The following is a 15,546-nucleotide window of genomic DNA, read 5'->3' on the forward strand; positions in this document are numbered from 1 at the left end:
ACTGCAAAAAGTAACAGAGACAGAGGCATCCCACACAAACATTGCTTTCCATTGCGCTTTCTGGCTCCCAAACTTGCCGAGACTTGACCACCTCCCACAAAAGTGATCAGTAAAGTTGGAAGGAACTTTGAAAGGTTTTTCTGTTTGTCTTCTTCCAGGATTTTCTTGGGTACTTCAGAACTTCCTCAACCCACGAGTGAAATACATCCTTCAGTGTCCCAAAGGAATTGCTATAAGTTCAGCAGGAAAAAGACTATATGCAAAAACCTAAACGTCCAGGCTTGCATACATATAGCATGATGCACAGCCACTGTGTTCCACTCAGCTCTCACTGTAACAAACAAGGATTGTTAACAAATCTGGGGACACGTTCATTTTGACTGTGTTAAACAAAGCAGAGTCATATTTCATCAAACACATCTTGTTCCTGACCTCACAGGAAAGCTCTTACGTTTATGTGCTTTAATATTTCTAAGGCAACTTAATTTACGCTAGATGTTTTTGTACTATGGTACTAGGCTAGCAGTCATTTGGCAAGACTCTCTCACCCTGACTCAATACCCAGATGCCAGGAAAAACTATATACTCACACCAGCAGATTTTGTAAATCTGACTGCCTCCAAGCCAGGCATTAGCAACAAGAAAAACAAACAGCAAACACAGGTAAGCAACTATGAACGTTATGTGCCTTTGTACTTCAAGAGCAAATGCACAGCAAACAAGTTTTTTCACATCCAAGTGAAGATAGATTACTGGATCTACCAGATAATCTCCAGGTTTGGTTTTGTTTGATTTAACTGTAGCAGCAACTTTTCTCCTGATCGGGTGATTATGGTCTTTCCTCTTTGCTCACCAACAAGATTTTCAGACGTCAATCTCTTATTACAGCCCAACCGTAACACAGAACACCAAAAACTTTTCTTCATTTCCTGTCCCTTCCCTCACCTCTAATGAGCCAAATAACTATGAGAACTGTCCCTGATTCACTGTTGTACAATCTGAGAAACTCTGACAAATTTGCTGCAACAGAGTTAGGATTACATTCCAGCCCAGGCACGACAACAGTTATGTTGATACTGTGTTTTGTTATTTCAATGACAGACTATGAAAACCAATATGCCAGAGAGAAGCTATGCAGGAAAACCCAACAGCACTATAAAAGCACCTTTTGGAGGGAGCATCTTTAAGAATTTTTCCTAAATGGCAAAGGTCTGCAGGAACTGGTGAAAAAAGGCGCTTTTTCCCAATCTGTACTGATGCGGGTAATTAACTCCACATGTCTGTAAATACCCAACTTCTTTCCCAGGTACAGAATGCACTCTTCAAGCACAAACCTGTGAAGATCTAGAGGGCAGACAGCAGACAATAGCCCAACCATAGCAAGGGCTTCAACACATTTCAAAGCCTTGGCTTCCTGGGAAGTTCTGATTCACTAGACCGAAAGTTTACTGCTATGACCAGAGATACTTTCTGCGGCATAATGACCACATTCAGCATGCAAAAACGTTTAGGCTCTTATCTCTTTCATCTCTTGCAACATCTTTTTTTGAAGCAGCAACAGAGCCAAGTAGTACAGGTGTTTGGAACAGCAAAAGAACAAAAAGCCCAAATCCCAGAACACAGCAACCTAAGCAACTCGCTAAAGCCTAAGGCTTCTTCCTTTTCCATGAAGGGCTGGAAGCACAGCTGAGCTATGGCTTGAGGGGATGGGCATGGGGAAGGGTTTGCAAATACTTGATACATGAACACCTGATTGCTTTGGGACTGAATTCAGTAGCCATCGTGGACTAAAGGAGGAAGAAAGAATTAAAAAGCTTGACTTTTTTTTGCTAGGACTGGCCACTGAGATATAAACTTACCATTTTTTTATGCAGCTGCAGCCAGACAAGTTCAAGGCGCGCTCTATTTGTCTGCTTCCCAACTGTCCGAGCATCCCGTCCTGTCTCAGTTTTCCAGTAGGCTTCTGGGAAGCTGCAAACACGTACACTACATGTATGCGCATGAGAGAAAAATAGGCAGGGCTAGATTTCATTTTGTTTTTATTTTACATATAAGACGGTACCAGATTTTGAAAGTGAGAGAAGTTTGGAAAGAGAAGAACAGCTGAGGATGTTTAACTGCCAGCACACCAGAGCATGAGCATGTCAAACAGGTATCAGTAAAGTGCCAGGTCACACCTTCACATAACCACTAGTGTCTCTGCTGTTGATGGGAGGAGGTTTCTGTATTTTCTTTTTATCAAGGTGAGTTGTAAAAACTACTTTGAAGCAAACACACAAAGTGCCGCTTAATCCAAAAAGGATCATATTTTGGTGTTAGAGAATACAAAACGATGTGGAGACAGGCTACAGAGTGTCAAGAAGCAGCCCAAGGGAAGGCAAACCTGGACCCAGGATGCCCAGAGCCCAGACTGTGCGATGACCCCACACACCTGCACCACCAGATGCTGGCAAAGCGGAGTCCACAACAGGTCCTACAGACACTTTGGTGATCGCCAGGCAGGACAGGGTAACAAACCAGAGTCTGTCCAGGGATCCCACGTAGCATTGCAGAAACAGGACTGGGTATACAGTTCAGGTTGGAACCAAAGGCACCAGTCTGAGCTTAAATGGAGCCCTTGGTCAGAGGACAAGGGTGGAAGCCTGAGGTGGGACTGCTCAGGACAGCCATGGGCAATTTGTGCTCTCAGCACCCTGATATCAATGGATTCCTAAGCAGAAGCATTCACCAACTCTGACAAAACTACCAAGTCATGGTATATGTACTCATTCTAACTCTGCAATAGTTATACTTCATGTTTCTGTGCAAGGTCTCCTTTTTCAGAGCACACGGCCAGGGGAAGCAAGAACACTGAAGGCTTTAGAAGTGCCATATGCATAGGCGAGGCCTCGTTTTGACAACACAAGGCAGTTCTACTACAGGCAGTGGGTTTGAGCTTTGCCTCCTGCCTGACAACCCCATTATCCATCCCCACTTTCCTGGAGTTTGTATCACGTAGAAACTGTGCAAAGGTCAGAGTTAATTTCATTACATCATTGCGAAATTGCATGATAGCAGAGAAAATTTCCCCTCAACTATGTATTAATATCCTCCTTGTTAAAAGGCATAACAAAATTTTAGTCATAAAGAAGCCTAGCTTATTAAGCTATTTCTTTCTTGGTAATGCTCAGTGACAGTCACACCACTCAGCAATGAGTAATCAACTGAACAGCATATCACTATGCATAACAGTTAAGTTAATCTCCTTTCTTAAAGATGTTCTGATTGCATCATCCTCCTTCATACCCTACTCCCAAGGACAGCTCAGCTTAACTCAATAAGCTGAAAGAAGTACAATACTCAAGGTCGAAAGGATGATAAATCAGACCCTGGATGCTTTCACATGCTCTAGAATCTTAATTGGACTGGAAACTGTAGTAATTAATTTGGCTCAAGAAATATGAATAAGTACCAGACCACTAGATGAGCAATTCGCACTGACTAAATCCTACTCGTTTATTGCCTATTCACTTACTAACTTAACCATTTCTGCTACGCGGCTCTTTCCATATTTTAAGAAAACACATTGAATTTATGATGATTTATCTCAGATACTTTTATTAATAAAGTAAGCACTTACTATTGTATAAAAGGAGATGTTTGTAAATTTAACTGAGCTATTGTTTGCATCTCATCAACAATCTGTCAAAGAACTCTTGCAAAAAATTAGAATATGCCTAGCTTTATAAATCCAGGTCACCCCATAAAAGTCTCCATGATAATCCAGCTGAGGAAAAGGTGTTTAAACGGTTTCTGAGATCAGCACAATGCAGGAATCCCGTGAAGGTACTGCCATTACTGAAGTACCAAAGTACAGATGCTTCCAAAATACCACAACTGCACAAAACCCAAAAACATCCAGTTATCTTTGTAATCAGGGGTTCACCGTAATACACAATAAACACACTGCTGTTCAGAAAGTCTCTATTCTATTAGGTAAATACCTTTTTTAAAATACCCATTAATATAGATGGTCACTACAGTCCAATAAAAATAGTATGTGTCTTCAACACTGTCTAGGTACATATTTATATCATCTCCCATGTGCATTCAAAGTCTTATAAGTACAGATTATGAAAATAGGCATTTAAACAGTTCTGAAATGCACATTTACATAATTGAATATAATTTATCTAGAAAGTTATTGCAAATCTTTGTGTTCACTCTCACACAGTTCAATAGAGATCTTTAAAGGTAGGGTTATTAGTCCTGTGCTTCCTAAAGTTGTGGGGCACAACTTTCTGTTGACTTCTTTAGAGATAAATATGAGTTAAAATCTTGTAATGACAAAAAGGTAAAGTGAAACAAATTTGTACTGCATTTCTTTTTTTTCTTGATACTATGCTGATTGTTCAGTGAATTATGATATATAATTTGTCTTATCTATTCCAAGAACATTCAACATGATTATGAACTTCCCAACTATAACTAATAAGTATGTCATACATCTCAGAGTACGCAGACACATCTCCACATTAGACACCTGATTTAAAGCCCAATTCTGCTCTGGGAAGACAAATTTGAGATATCAGAGAGCCAGCTCATCCAAAGTGTGATGGTCTTGTATGTCTTCCCTACAGTGTTCATTTTACGTTCATGAAGTCAAGACAGAAACAGTAGCCACAAAAATGGCCTAAAATTGATCAGTTTTACCTCAATCAAAACACATCCTGCACTATTTGCATTTTTTTCAACAAGTCACTCTTTTACAAGTATTGTAGTGATTGCGTTTGTTAAATCTACTTTTCACTACATCTGCAATGTGACTGCATAAACCTTCTGCACATTTTGTTTATACTTTCCAATAACTTACGATTCCATCATCAACTTCCATTAAAACTGCTAGAAGAGTGGATGCTTGTTAAGAGAATTTTACATTTTGTGAAAACCAGCAGCAGGCAGAGGAAGACTACCCTGCGTGTGCCTTGAAGCACAAAATATTAAGCAAACAGCATATTAGACTGCAGAGAACTGGAGATGCAGGGGGCAGGTTACTGTCTAAATGTCCCCCCAGACTTGACTGACTTTGACAACGAAGTCAATCGGTCACAAGACACGAGCACAGGAAAACTGGCTTCCTGAGTTCTGGTAATTTCATGAAATTTACTTTTTTAAAGGAAAAATTGTGAGCAAATAATCAAATTCAATTTAATTAACTGACAGAATCTCATCACAAAGTCAACACATCATCTTCTCCTTTATGCAATTACTACCCAGGCAAATTAGAGGGACAGTATAAGAATTTTAGCCAACTAAACAACTTGGGACAACAGGTGCTTGCTACAAGTACAAAAGCGGCATACAGATCATAGAATGCTTGGGGTTGGAAAAGATCTTTCTAAATCACCTAGTTTGGCCCCTCTGCCACAGCCAAGGACACCTTCCCCTATATCAGGTTATCTAAGCCACATACAACTTGACACTGAACTCATCCAACAATGGGGCATCCATAACTGCACGAGACAACCTGCTCCATCATCTCATCATCTTCATCATAAAAAAAATCTGCCTTAAGTCCAATCTAAGCCTATCCTCTTTCAGTTTAAACCACTGTCCCTTGTCCTATCACTCCCTGATAAAAAGCTCCTCCCCAGCTCTCCCACAGGCCCCTTTTAACTGGAGGGCTGCTAGGAGTGTCTTCTCTTCTCTAGACTAAACAATCCGAACCCTCTCAGCCTGTCCTCGTACAGGAAGCATTCCAGCTCTCAGATCATCTTAGTAGCCCTCCTCTGGACTAGCTCGAACAGATCCATGTCCCTTTTATGCTGGGAACCCCAGAGCTGAACACAGTATCCAGGTGGGGTCTCACAAGGGCAGAGCAGGGGGGGAAATCACTTCCCTCAACCTGCTGGTCATGCTTCTTTTGATGCAGCCCAGGACGTGCTTGGCTTCCTGGCCTGCAAGCACAAATTGCCAGCTCATGTGGAGCCTCTCATTCCCCAGCACCCCCAAGTCCTACACTCAACCCATTCTTCACCCAGCCAGTACTGATATGGGCATTGCTCCAACCCAGGTGCATAACCTCATACTTTGGCCTTCCTGGACTAAAGGTTCGCACAGGTCCACTCTTCAAGCCTGTCCAAGTCCCTCTGGGTGGTATCCCTTCCCTTCAGTGAAACAACCGCACCACCAGCTCGGTGCCGTCTACAACCTTGGTGAGGGTTCACTCATTCCCACTGTCTGTTGTTGACAAAGACATTAAATAGCATTGATCCTAATACAGACACCATAGCATTGATCCTAACAGACACCACTCGTTGCTCGTTTCTACTTGGATATCGAGACATTGACTGTTAACTCTTGAGACAAGAATGTTGTGGAAGACATCGCCACAGGACCAGGCAAAAGACAAAGCAACAAGCTAAGAAAGAAAGTTCTTACTCGGAGAGGCTTATCAGCAGTAATAGGCAACAGGAGACATACCACAGGTTGTTGCTTTTAAAATTCTCTGGTTTCCTCCCTAGCCCCCTAAATTTATGCCACAGTGAATTGTTTTACCCAGAACTAGGATGTTAGTGAAATCAGACATCGCTGAATCTCCCTGCCTACATTCAGCAGATGTGCTCAAGGAGTAAATTACTTGCCCCACTTAAAATATGCACTGCAAAGCTTAGATAGTGTGGACCAAATTCATGTCTGAGGAAGAAAGTTTTAAACCACCTGAATCTGAGTATCACCTAATTCTAACAGTTCTGAGTATATTAAAATGTGAATAAAGTGTTAAATTAAGTTTCAGCTTTAATGTGAATGTCACTCACAGGTATGAAATTTGAACCTCAGAAGGCAAAATGAGTAACGCACCATGATACATGGAATTTACCAGCAGGAGCAAAGGAGGCTTTATCTGCAGCAGTATCACAGCCAATAGCTCCCACACATATGACACTGCTATGGCTAAACAGTACATCTCCTTAGATTAAGGATGTCCTTCCTGCATGGCACACACATAACTGTATGAAATCAAGAAAGGAAAATGTAGGTCATGCTATAAGAAATGACATATCTTGATAAAAAGTTTCATAGTTCATCAAAAGTTCTTCCAAGGGAAACAGAATAATCTCCCCGACTTCGTAAAATAAATAGAATCCATTTCAGAAAAAAAAAAAAGTCATAATCACAACAGTAATCAGGAATCACAATTACAGACTCAAGTTTTGGTTGCACCCACTGCTGGCAAAAGAAATCACAGGGAAGTAGTTGTTCCTAGAGAAGATGTAAATATGCAGATATAAAAAAGCAAGCTAGCTAAATTTGAGTTGAAAGTAATAAAATTTGGCACTTCACGTACTTCCCCTCAATAATCTTTCTTAAAACAGTGATAAAAGATTTCTTGAAAGACGTCATCATCTGTTTGGACCTCAGTGATTTGCAAGCTAACGAATGAACTACAGTTCACCACCATAGGAAATTGCTTATGGTACAATTGCTGCAAAGAGCAAGATGATGCAATGAAGTAAAAAAGAATTTTACCATTGATTTCAACAGTCGCGTGACAGCCCTCTTACTGCAGTTACACAAAAAAAAAATACTACTTTGGTTAAAAAACAAAGATCTCTCAACCCCAACAGTCAGCTATAACAGAAATAAAGGAAATAATGAGTAATTTGCCTCCTTAGTTTCAGTGGTAATCTTCCCGTTGGGAAAGAATTTTGGTTTTTCTCATTTGGAAGTCCCCTGCAAGAAAGACCTCGATTAAGTCAATGTCATCGTTTTTGACAAATCCTTCATATTTAATCCATTTTAAGGAAATATTTAATGTAATTCCTGGAGCCAGCTTACAGCTATCCCAGTGGGGACTAAACTTAAGAACAACCAAGAAGCTTGTTTTTGAAGAAGAACTTAGATCCCTCTCACACATGCATTCAGAGAATGCAATTAAAAACCAGAGCTTAAGAGGAACGGGCCTCAAAATGCCTACAGGTTTATCAAAACCTTCCACAGAGCCACATTCGCATTGACAGTCAACCACTCTGTCAGGTACCTTGGGCTTCCAGCAGTCACTCACTAATAACCAGTCACCTGATAGGGGACTCTTTACCTCAAAGAGAATTCTGAGGTAGTCGCAAAACTGTTCATGAAGCCTAACATCAACTGTCAACTATGGGCTTGACTCGCCTCTCCTAGAGAGCCAGACTGATGCAACAAGTTAAATGACCAAAACTTTTGAGAAGAATTTGCCTTTGTGCTTCATAAATGCTGAAACTCTGAGGGATCCTTGAGATTCCTGGGATAGAAGTGTAGGATACCCATACCTGGGGGCTAATAAATAACCAATTACTGGCACAGACAACAAAGTCAAGACAGTAACTATTACAGCAACCTAATGTATAATGAAAAACGCATTGTATATGCTGAATCTGGAAATGTCGCACTTTCCTTTTGTAAGTCTTCATCATGATGTGATCTAATAGGGAAAAAAAAATCTGAATTCAAACCTTGCCTCCTAATACAAGACTGGAGCAAACTACTCAAGACTCCTGCAAACATGGCAACACAGTGCACGCTACCCTTAACAACATCCACATATGCAAACGAGATAAATGGAAGTAAACACACTTATCACATGAAACAGCTAAAACAGCAAAAATTCTAGTCAGAATAATTCTTCATAACTACAAGTTGATTATAGAATCACTGCCCTCCTCCCTCAAGCTGAAAACCTAAAGGATCACCCTTTCTCACCTGAGCAACATGCTTTGAAAAAACAAGTTAAAAAATTCACTGTACCATGACAACACAGCACTCAGTACCTCCTGTCATGACTCTCTTACTAGAGCGTTCTTGCTTACAAATGACAAGTGAGGAAGCATACGCAGACAGCACTGATTGAACCCTACCTGAAAGGTGTTTTCCCTTCCTGAATCCTGTATTCCTGCTCTTCCTTCAGAGAATATTTCCACGCCTACCTTTCTACCATCAGTGCTGAACAACCACAGCCCTAGGCCCACTCCCTCCATAGTGACCTGCAACACCATTTCAGTTCCATAGGAGCAGGAACAGATTCTCTCAGAAGCTAAATAACAACAGAATTGCCTATTTAGGCTGAATCATAGAATCAGAATCACAGAATCATCAGGTTGGAAAAGACCTCTGAGATCATAGAGTCCAACAATATCTACCTGTCACTAAACCACATCTTTAAGTACCTCATCCACCCGTCTTTTAAACACCTCCAGGGATGGTGACTCCACCACCTCCCTGGGCAGCTGTGCCAGCGCCCAATGACCCTTTCGGTGAAAGTATTTTTCCTAATGTCCAATTTGAACCTCTCCTAGTGCAGCTTGAGGCCATTCCCCCTTGTCGTGTCCCCTGTCACTTGGGAGAAGAGCCCAGCTCCCTCCTCTCTACAACCTCCTTTCGGCCAGTTGCAGACAGTGATAAGGTCTCCCCTTAGACTCCTCAAGGCTAAACACCCCCAGCTCTCTCAGCCGTTCCTTATAAGGCCTGTTCTCCAGCCCCTTCATCAGCTTTTTGCCCTTCTCTGGACTCGCTCCAGAGCCTCCACATCCTTCTTGTGGCGAGGGGCCCAGAACTGAACACGGTGTTCTAGATGCGGCCTCGCCATTGCAAGCACAAGGGCTCCATCACCTCCCTGGACACTCTTAACTTCTTTCTGGCTCGTTTCCCTCCCTAAAGGCTTTTTCTCCTTTTCCTTTAGGGGAGGAAGCCCCGCTCCGAGCTCTCCCCCGGGGCGCAGAGGCGGCTGCGGAGCCGCCCCCCGAGCCGCGCTGCCCCCCGCGCTCTGCCCGCCGCCGTAACTCAGCCAGCGCCTGCGGGACCCGCGGAGCGCAGCCTCGTTTCTAGGCAGGTTCTCTCCATTCTCCAGATTTGTTTTGCCACAGAAATCTCGCGCACGTTGGAAGCGATAAAAAAAAAAAAAAAAAGAAAAAAAAAATCGGTTTCGTAGCGACACCTTCAAACACGCTGAGAGGCTCGGCGAGCCCCGCGTCCTCTGCCGCAAAGCTTCCCCGGAGCGGCCGGAGCGGAGCCGGAGCCCCGGGAGGGAGAGCCGCCCGCCGTGACCTTCCCCGCCGCATCCCGCTCCTCCCCCGCCGGCCCCGCACCTGCCGCTCCCCGCGCAGGGACGCGAGCTCCCCCGGCGCCGCAAACAGGCCGCCCCCCGCGCTCACCGTAGAGAGGCGCGGAGGCTTCTCCCTTCCTCGCCATCGTCTCCCGGTGCCCCCCGCGCCGGCACAGCCGGGGCCCCGGCGCCTGCGCCCGCCGCTCAGCGCGCTCTTTGTTGCCGCGCGGGCATGAGAGGCGGCCGGGCAGCCGCCCTCCCGCTCCGCCGCTCGGAGCGCCGACCCTCCCGGCCCGCCGGCCCCGCGGCCGACGCCTGCGCCGAGCCCCGGGGGCGGTGCCCGAGCCGGGCGGGGGGGGCGGGTCCCCGACGCGGACCCCTCCTCGGGACCCGCCTCGGCGACTTGGGCGGCGGGCGATGAACCGCGGGGCTCCGTCCTCTGCTCTCCTCCCGCGGAGCTCCCTCCCCTGCTCTCCTCTCTCCCCGCGGAGCTGTCCGGGCCGCCCGTGCTGAGCCCGCTCGGACGGAGCCGTCTCGGTGCCGCGGACCCGGCCGTGACCCGCCCCAGCCCCGCTCCGCCTCCCTTCGCTTCGCCCGGACGGGGCGGCAGGAGCTCGGGGTTGGGGGCTAAGCTTCTTCTTCAGCCGAGGCAGCCCGAGTCGCCGCTGCGGCAAAGGACGCGGCGCCGGGATGGCTCGTTGCTGTTTATCCGTCAGTCCGTCCTTAGGGAAACGTCGCCGAGCCCGACACAGACAATTTCTCGTCTTGGAAAAAATATTTGAAATCGCCCCATGCAGTTTGTGACCGAAATGCAGGCGCAGGCCAGCGCTCACAGTTTTACACAACAGAGGTTTAAGGAAAACGTCCTTTCCGAGACTTGCAAATAAACGACTTCACCAACTGGCTCAAGAGTCTCAACATCACACAATTATTTTATTTACGAGTAAATTAATATGCGTAGATCATGGACGTTCCTGCGCCTGCATTGAGACACAGACCAGCCCTACACGCATTAGAGGCGACAGGGGGTCGTGCCTCCTCACAGCCAAAGCAACACCAGGTCTTGTAGAGCTACCTGCTCTAGCTAGTCTGAAGAAAATTAAATCGAGGAGTGTAACACCTTAACTGTCCTCCCAGAGGTCTCAGTTCAGGCCAATTGCTCCAATAATCACTGGATTTCACACATGCAGTTTTGCCTGCTAGTTCTGCATGTATTGTGGGAAGTTATTTCTCCCTCTGCATTAATTTGTGAGGATTTGTCCTTCCTGCTTTTAAAATGAGTAGTTGCTTCCCTTAGCTACCTCATTTCATCAGAATACTGCCTAGACAGAGGTTTACGTGTTCTGTGCACCACTGGTGGTCTGCAAAGTGAATGGGTGTTCTTTCTTCAACCTCATCCACCACTTAAACCTCTTAAACCACTTACCTGGCCCAGCTACCAAAGATGCCTGCCTGTTTTCCAGGACTTGGATCCCAAAGTTAAACAACTGGTGTAATAAAAGGATGACATACATTGCTATTGAAGAAGAAAACCTTGTTTCATCTCCATGTTGATGACTAGGAGAACAATTCAGACAGTCTCACCTACAGAACAAACAGCTTCTTGTGTCAGAGACAGAGTCAAATGTGAGGAAAGCTGCATAGGACGACATTGGAAGAAGCAAAGTGGCTAGTTAAAGTCTTCTGGCTATGATTGTATGATTTTAATAAGGCACGGCAACCCAGAGGTTGCAGGGCATGACAGGATTTGCCACTCAGAGCTGAAGCAGCATTCTCAGAGAAGCTTTGGTGCCATCCTGCATCTCTGTTTTACTTTGTTCCTTCTGTGCAGAGGGATGTATCTATACAAAGCCTACTTTTTGGAATAGACATTGGAACCTCAATGAACTACACAATGAAAGCATAGGTAATGGAGTTTGTATAGCCAGTCCTACAAATATTAAATATTGAATATTAAAATATATAATATGTGCATCATATATAACAGAGCATATATATATTTTTATATATATATATATATATATGTTGGGCTGTGGCTAGCAACCAGAAATTACTCACACAGCACTTCCAACTTCTGGAAAATAAAAAGCAAACAACAATAACAAAAAAAACCCCAGACCTCACGTGCACTACGATGGCAAAACAGATGGCATAGCAGATCATATTTATATATTCATATTTCTCAGAAGAGCCTGAGAAATGGCAAAAGCAAGCCAGTATAAAGTCCAACAAGGCCAAGTGCAAGGTCTTGCGCCTGCAAGGTCAGGACAATCCAGAAAGGCTGTAGTATCCTGGGCTACATCAAAGCCCCACGGCCAGCAGGCCAAGGGAGGTGATTCTTCCCCTCTGCTCTGCTGTGGTGAGACGTCACCTAGAGCCCTGAACTCAGCTCTGGGGCCCCCAACATAAAAAGGACATGGATCTGTTTGAACGAGTCCAGAAGAGGGCTACAAAGGTGATCAGAGAGCTAGAGCACCCCCAATATGAGGACAGGCTGAGCGAGTAGGGGTTGTTCAGCCTGGAAAAGAGAAGGCTCCAGGGAGACCTTCCAGCAGCCTTCCAGTACTTAAAGGGGGCCTGCAAGAGAGCTCGGGAGGGGCTTTTTGTCAGGCAGTGTAGTGATAGGAGAGGTACTGGTTTTAAGATGAAGAGGAGAAATTTACATCAGACATTACGAAGATTTTTTCTTTTACTGTGGGGGCAGTAAGGTGCTGAAACAGGTTGCCCAGGGAAGTTGTGGCTGCCCTATCCCTGGACGTGTTCGAGGCCCGGTTGGATGAGGCTTTGAGCAACATGCTCTAGTGGAAAATGTCCCTGCCTTTGGCAGGGGGGTTGGAACTGGGTGATCTTTAAGGTCCTTTCCAACCCAAACCATTCTGTGATTCTGTGAGTGACAGAATGAAAAGGACAGTTGCTGCAAATAAGTTAAAGTTCTGCTCAAATGAGGAAAGCATAAAGGATCACAAGATTTGACAGGTTAAATGTGAAAGCACAATAAGGCAGGCCAAAAGAGAGTTTGATCATTAATTGGTAAAAAGTGTGGACGCTGAAAAGAACCCTTTCTTCAAAGGCCGAGAGCAGCAAGAGAGGATGCAGGGCCAATACGATATTTTCCTTAACCCCCCCATGCGCATGTAGACTTGAAGGTGATGAACAATTGGGAATTTCTGAAAATACTAATGATGAAAATCCAGAAGCCTGTAGACTGATAAACCTCACCTCTACACGTTGCAAACAGTGGATGCTAAATAATGGTGTTAGATTTGGGATATCTGATACATGGGGGAGTACGAGTTTTGTGCAGAGAAGTCAGCACCAGAGACCTCTTAAGGGGTCAGCAGGCACGAAGATGATGGAATACAGCTGATCTTCAAGTTATTTGGATTTCTGAAAACATTCCATGAAGTTCCTCATCAAAGAGTCTTAAATAAATTAAGGCACCATAGAGGGAAAAGGAAAACTCTTTCTTCAGCTACAAAATGCTAAGGGCTTTCTGGGGCGGCTGTCACCTCTGCGGCTCTGGCCCAGGCCCCTCCTGCCCGGGGCCTCAGCCCAGGGAAGGGAGGCGGCTGCCACCTTCCCCTCTGCAGGCTCGGCAGCAGCGGAGCTGGGCACACGTCCTGGAGACACGCAGGACACTGACGGCCGGGCACGACACAGGAGATGCCTTCAATAGTCCCCACAGGCGCGGGCAGCCACGTCCCCTCCTCCTCTGGGGCAGGCAGGGGCAGAAGGGCTTTCATGTGGGCACACACGAGGCTCTGGGCGCACAGGCACACCGCGGCTCCCCCGCCTGCTCCGCAAGCCCTGCCCCATCCCAGCCCTGCCCCTAACCCAGCCCTGTCCCGATCCCGGCCCTGCCCCATCCCAGCCCTGCCCCCACCCCGGCTCTGCCCCATCCCAGCCCTGTCCCATCCCAGCCCTGCCCCTAACCCAGCCCAGCCCGATCCCGGCCCTGCCCCGCCCTCCCGGCGGCTGCTCCAGCCCGACCCGTGCTGCGATTGCCCAGCGCTCACGCTCCTCCCGCGGCCGCGCCTGGAGCCCCCGGGATAACAGCCTGGATCCTCGCCTGCCCGACACCGCTGCCTCCAGCTCGCCGGCGGATTTGCCGGTTGTGCCTCCTGCTGGGGGAGGATCCCGGGCCCCGCATCCTCAGCTGCACCCCGCGGTCCCGCTCCAGCCGCTGAGCCCCTCGCTCCCCCGGCTCTCCCCTCCCCCCTCTGCCCCACAGCTCCCCTCCCCGTCCCCCAGCTCCCCTCCTTTGCCCCCCATTGCCCGCCCGGCCGAGCCCCCCGGGGGGCGGTGTCCCCAGCGCGTCCCTGTCCCGGCCCCACGGCACCTCCTTACCGGCTCCACTGCTCTCACTCCTTACGTGAATCATTTTGAGCATCAAAGCCCAAGCGTTTCGGGCTCTGACAGATCCCCTCGCCGCCTGCCATAGCCCTCCCTTCCCAAACACTTGATAGACACTGGCCTCTGAGTTTCCCCTCCAGACTGGCAGAGCAGAAGCTCTGCTGACCAAACACTGTCAAACCCCGTCTCATTCATTTACCCAAGAAGATGTAAAAAGAGGCGGTGAGAAAATGATTTGAAGGTGTGCAGAAGGGTAGAGCTTCGCAACGTTGAGCTGCGTTAACCAGTGACCTTCATCAAGAGCTGGTTCCAGTGCCCAACCCCAGTCGCTCCTGCCATTTAGCAGAAATCTCCTTCAACACCTTTTGCTCCCTGCATTCTTTCATTTCTCTGGAACTTCTGCCCTGTATCCTCGACAGCACTGTGGGAGATCAGAGAGTGTTGGCAGCTTTTTAACACAGAAACCTGCTTCCAGACAGTTCACAGACACCTGGCTTCAGAGGCAAGGAGCAAACTTCACATGCAGAGGTGACTCTAATGTGAGGCAAAACTGGAGAACAGCAGGTGTTAGGGTGTGTTCCTGGCTCCGTTTCCTCAGCTGGACAGTTTCAGACGCTGCTTTCCCAGATTGTGTCTACATCAACAGCTTCGCTCAGGTGAGGAATGTAGTTTTGAGGTGAATCACCCAGTTGTCCTCACTTACTGCACCTGGCTTGATCCACAGAGATTTCAAAGCACATGAACCGAATTTTGGATGACACTAGCTGGAAGACACGATCTAGGAGCGCACCCGATATGCTCCAGCCACTTGCTGGGGGTATTCCCTCTCACCCAAAGCAAACACTCTGGAAAACGCTTATCAGCCATTTCACTCTACGAATCACAGAATCGTAGAAAGATGGAGGAACTGCCGGAGGGAGCAGCCTGCCCCCAGCGGGACCGCTCCACCGCCTCCGGCCCAGCTCCAACCCTCCGACCCGCCCGCTCTGGCTCCGCTCCCCGCGGCCCCGCACCCGCCCCAGCTCCGCCCCGCCCCAGCCCCAGCCCCCAGCTCCGCCCCCCGCCCCTGCCCGGCTCCGCCCCTGCCCGGCTCCGCCCCTGCCCGGCTCCGCCCCTGCCCGGCCAAGCCCCGC

General features: G+C 47.2%; 1 protein-coding gene across 1 annotated transcript in view; it reads right to left on the reverse strand.

Annotated features, from left to right (window-relative positions):
- Positions 1-10,383, reverse strand: part of SLC44A5 (solute carrier family 44 member 5) — a 95,837-nt gene extending 85,454 nt beyond the window's left edge. The window contains exon 1 of the mRNA XM_069862112.1: positions 10,170-10,383. Coding sequence (XP_069718213.1) covers positions 10,170-10,206 — 37 coding nt within the window. The 5' untranslated portion in view covers positions 10,207-10,383. The remainder of the gene's footprint in view (positions 1-10,169) is intronic.
- Positions 10,384-15,546: the final 5,163 nt, after the last annotated feature.

This window comes from Phaenicophaeus curvirostris, chromosome 8 (genome assembly GCF_032191515.1).
Source record: "Phaenicophaeus curvirostris isolate KB17595 chromosome 8, BPBGC_Pcur_1.0, whole genome shotgun sequence".
Lineage (NCBI taxonomy): Eukaryota > Metazoa > Chordata > Aves > Cuculiformes > Cuculidae > Phaenicophaeus > Phaenicophaeus curvirostris.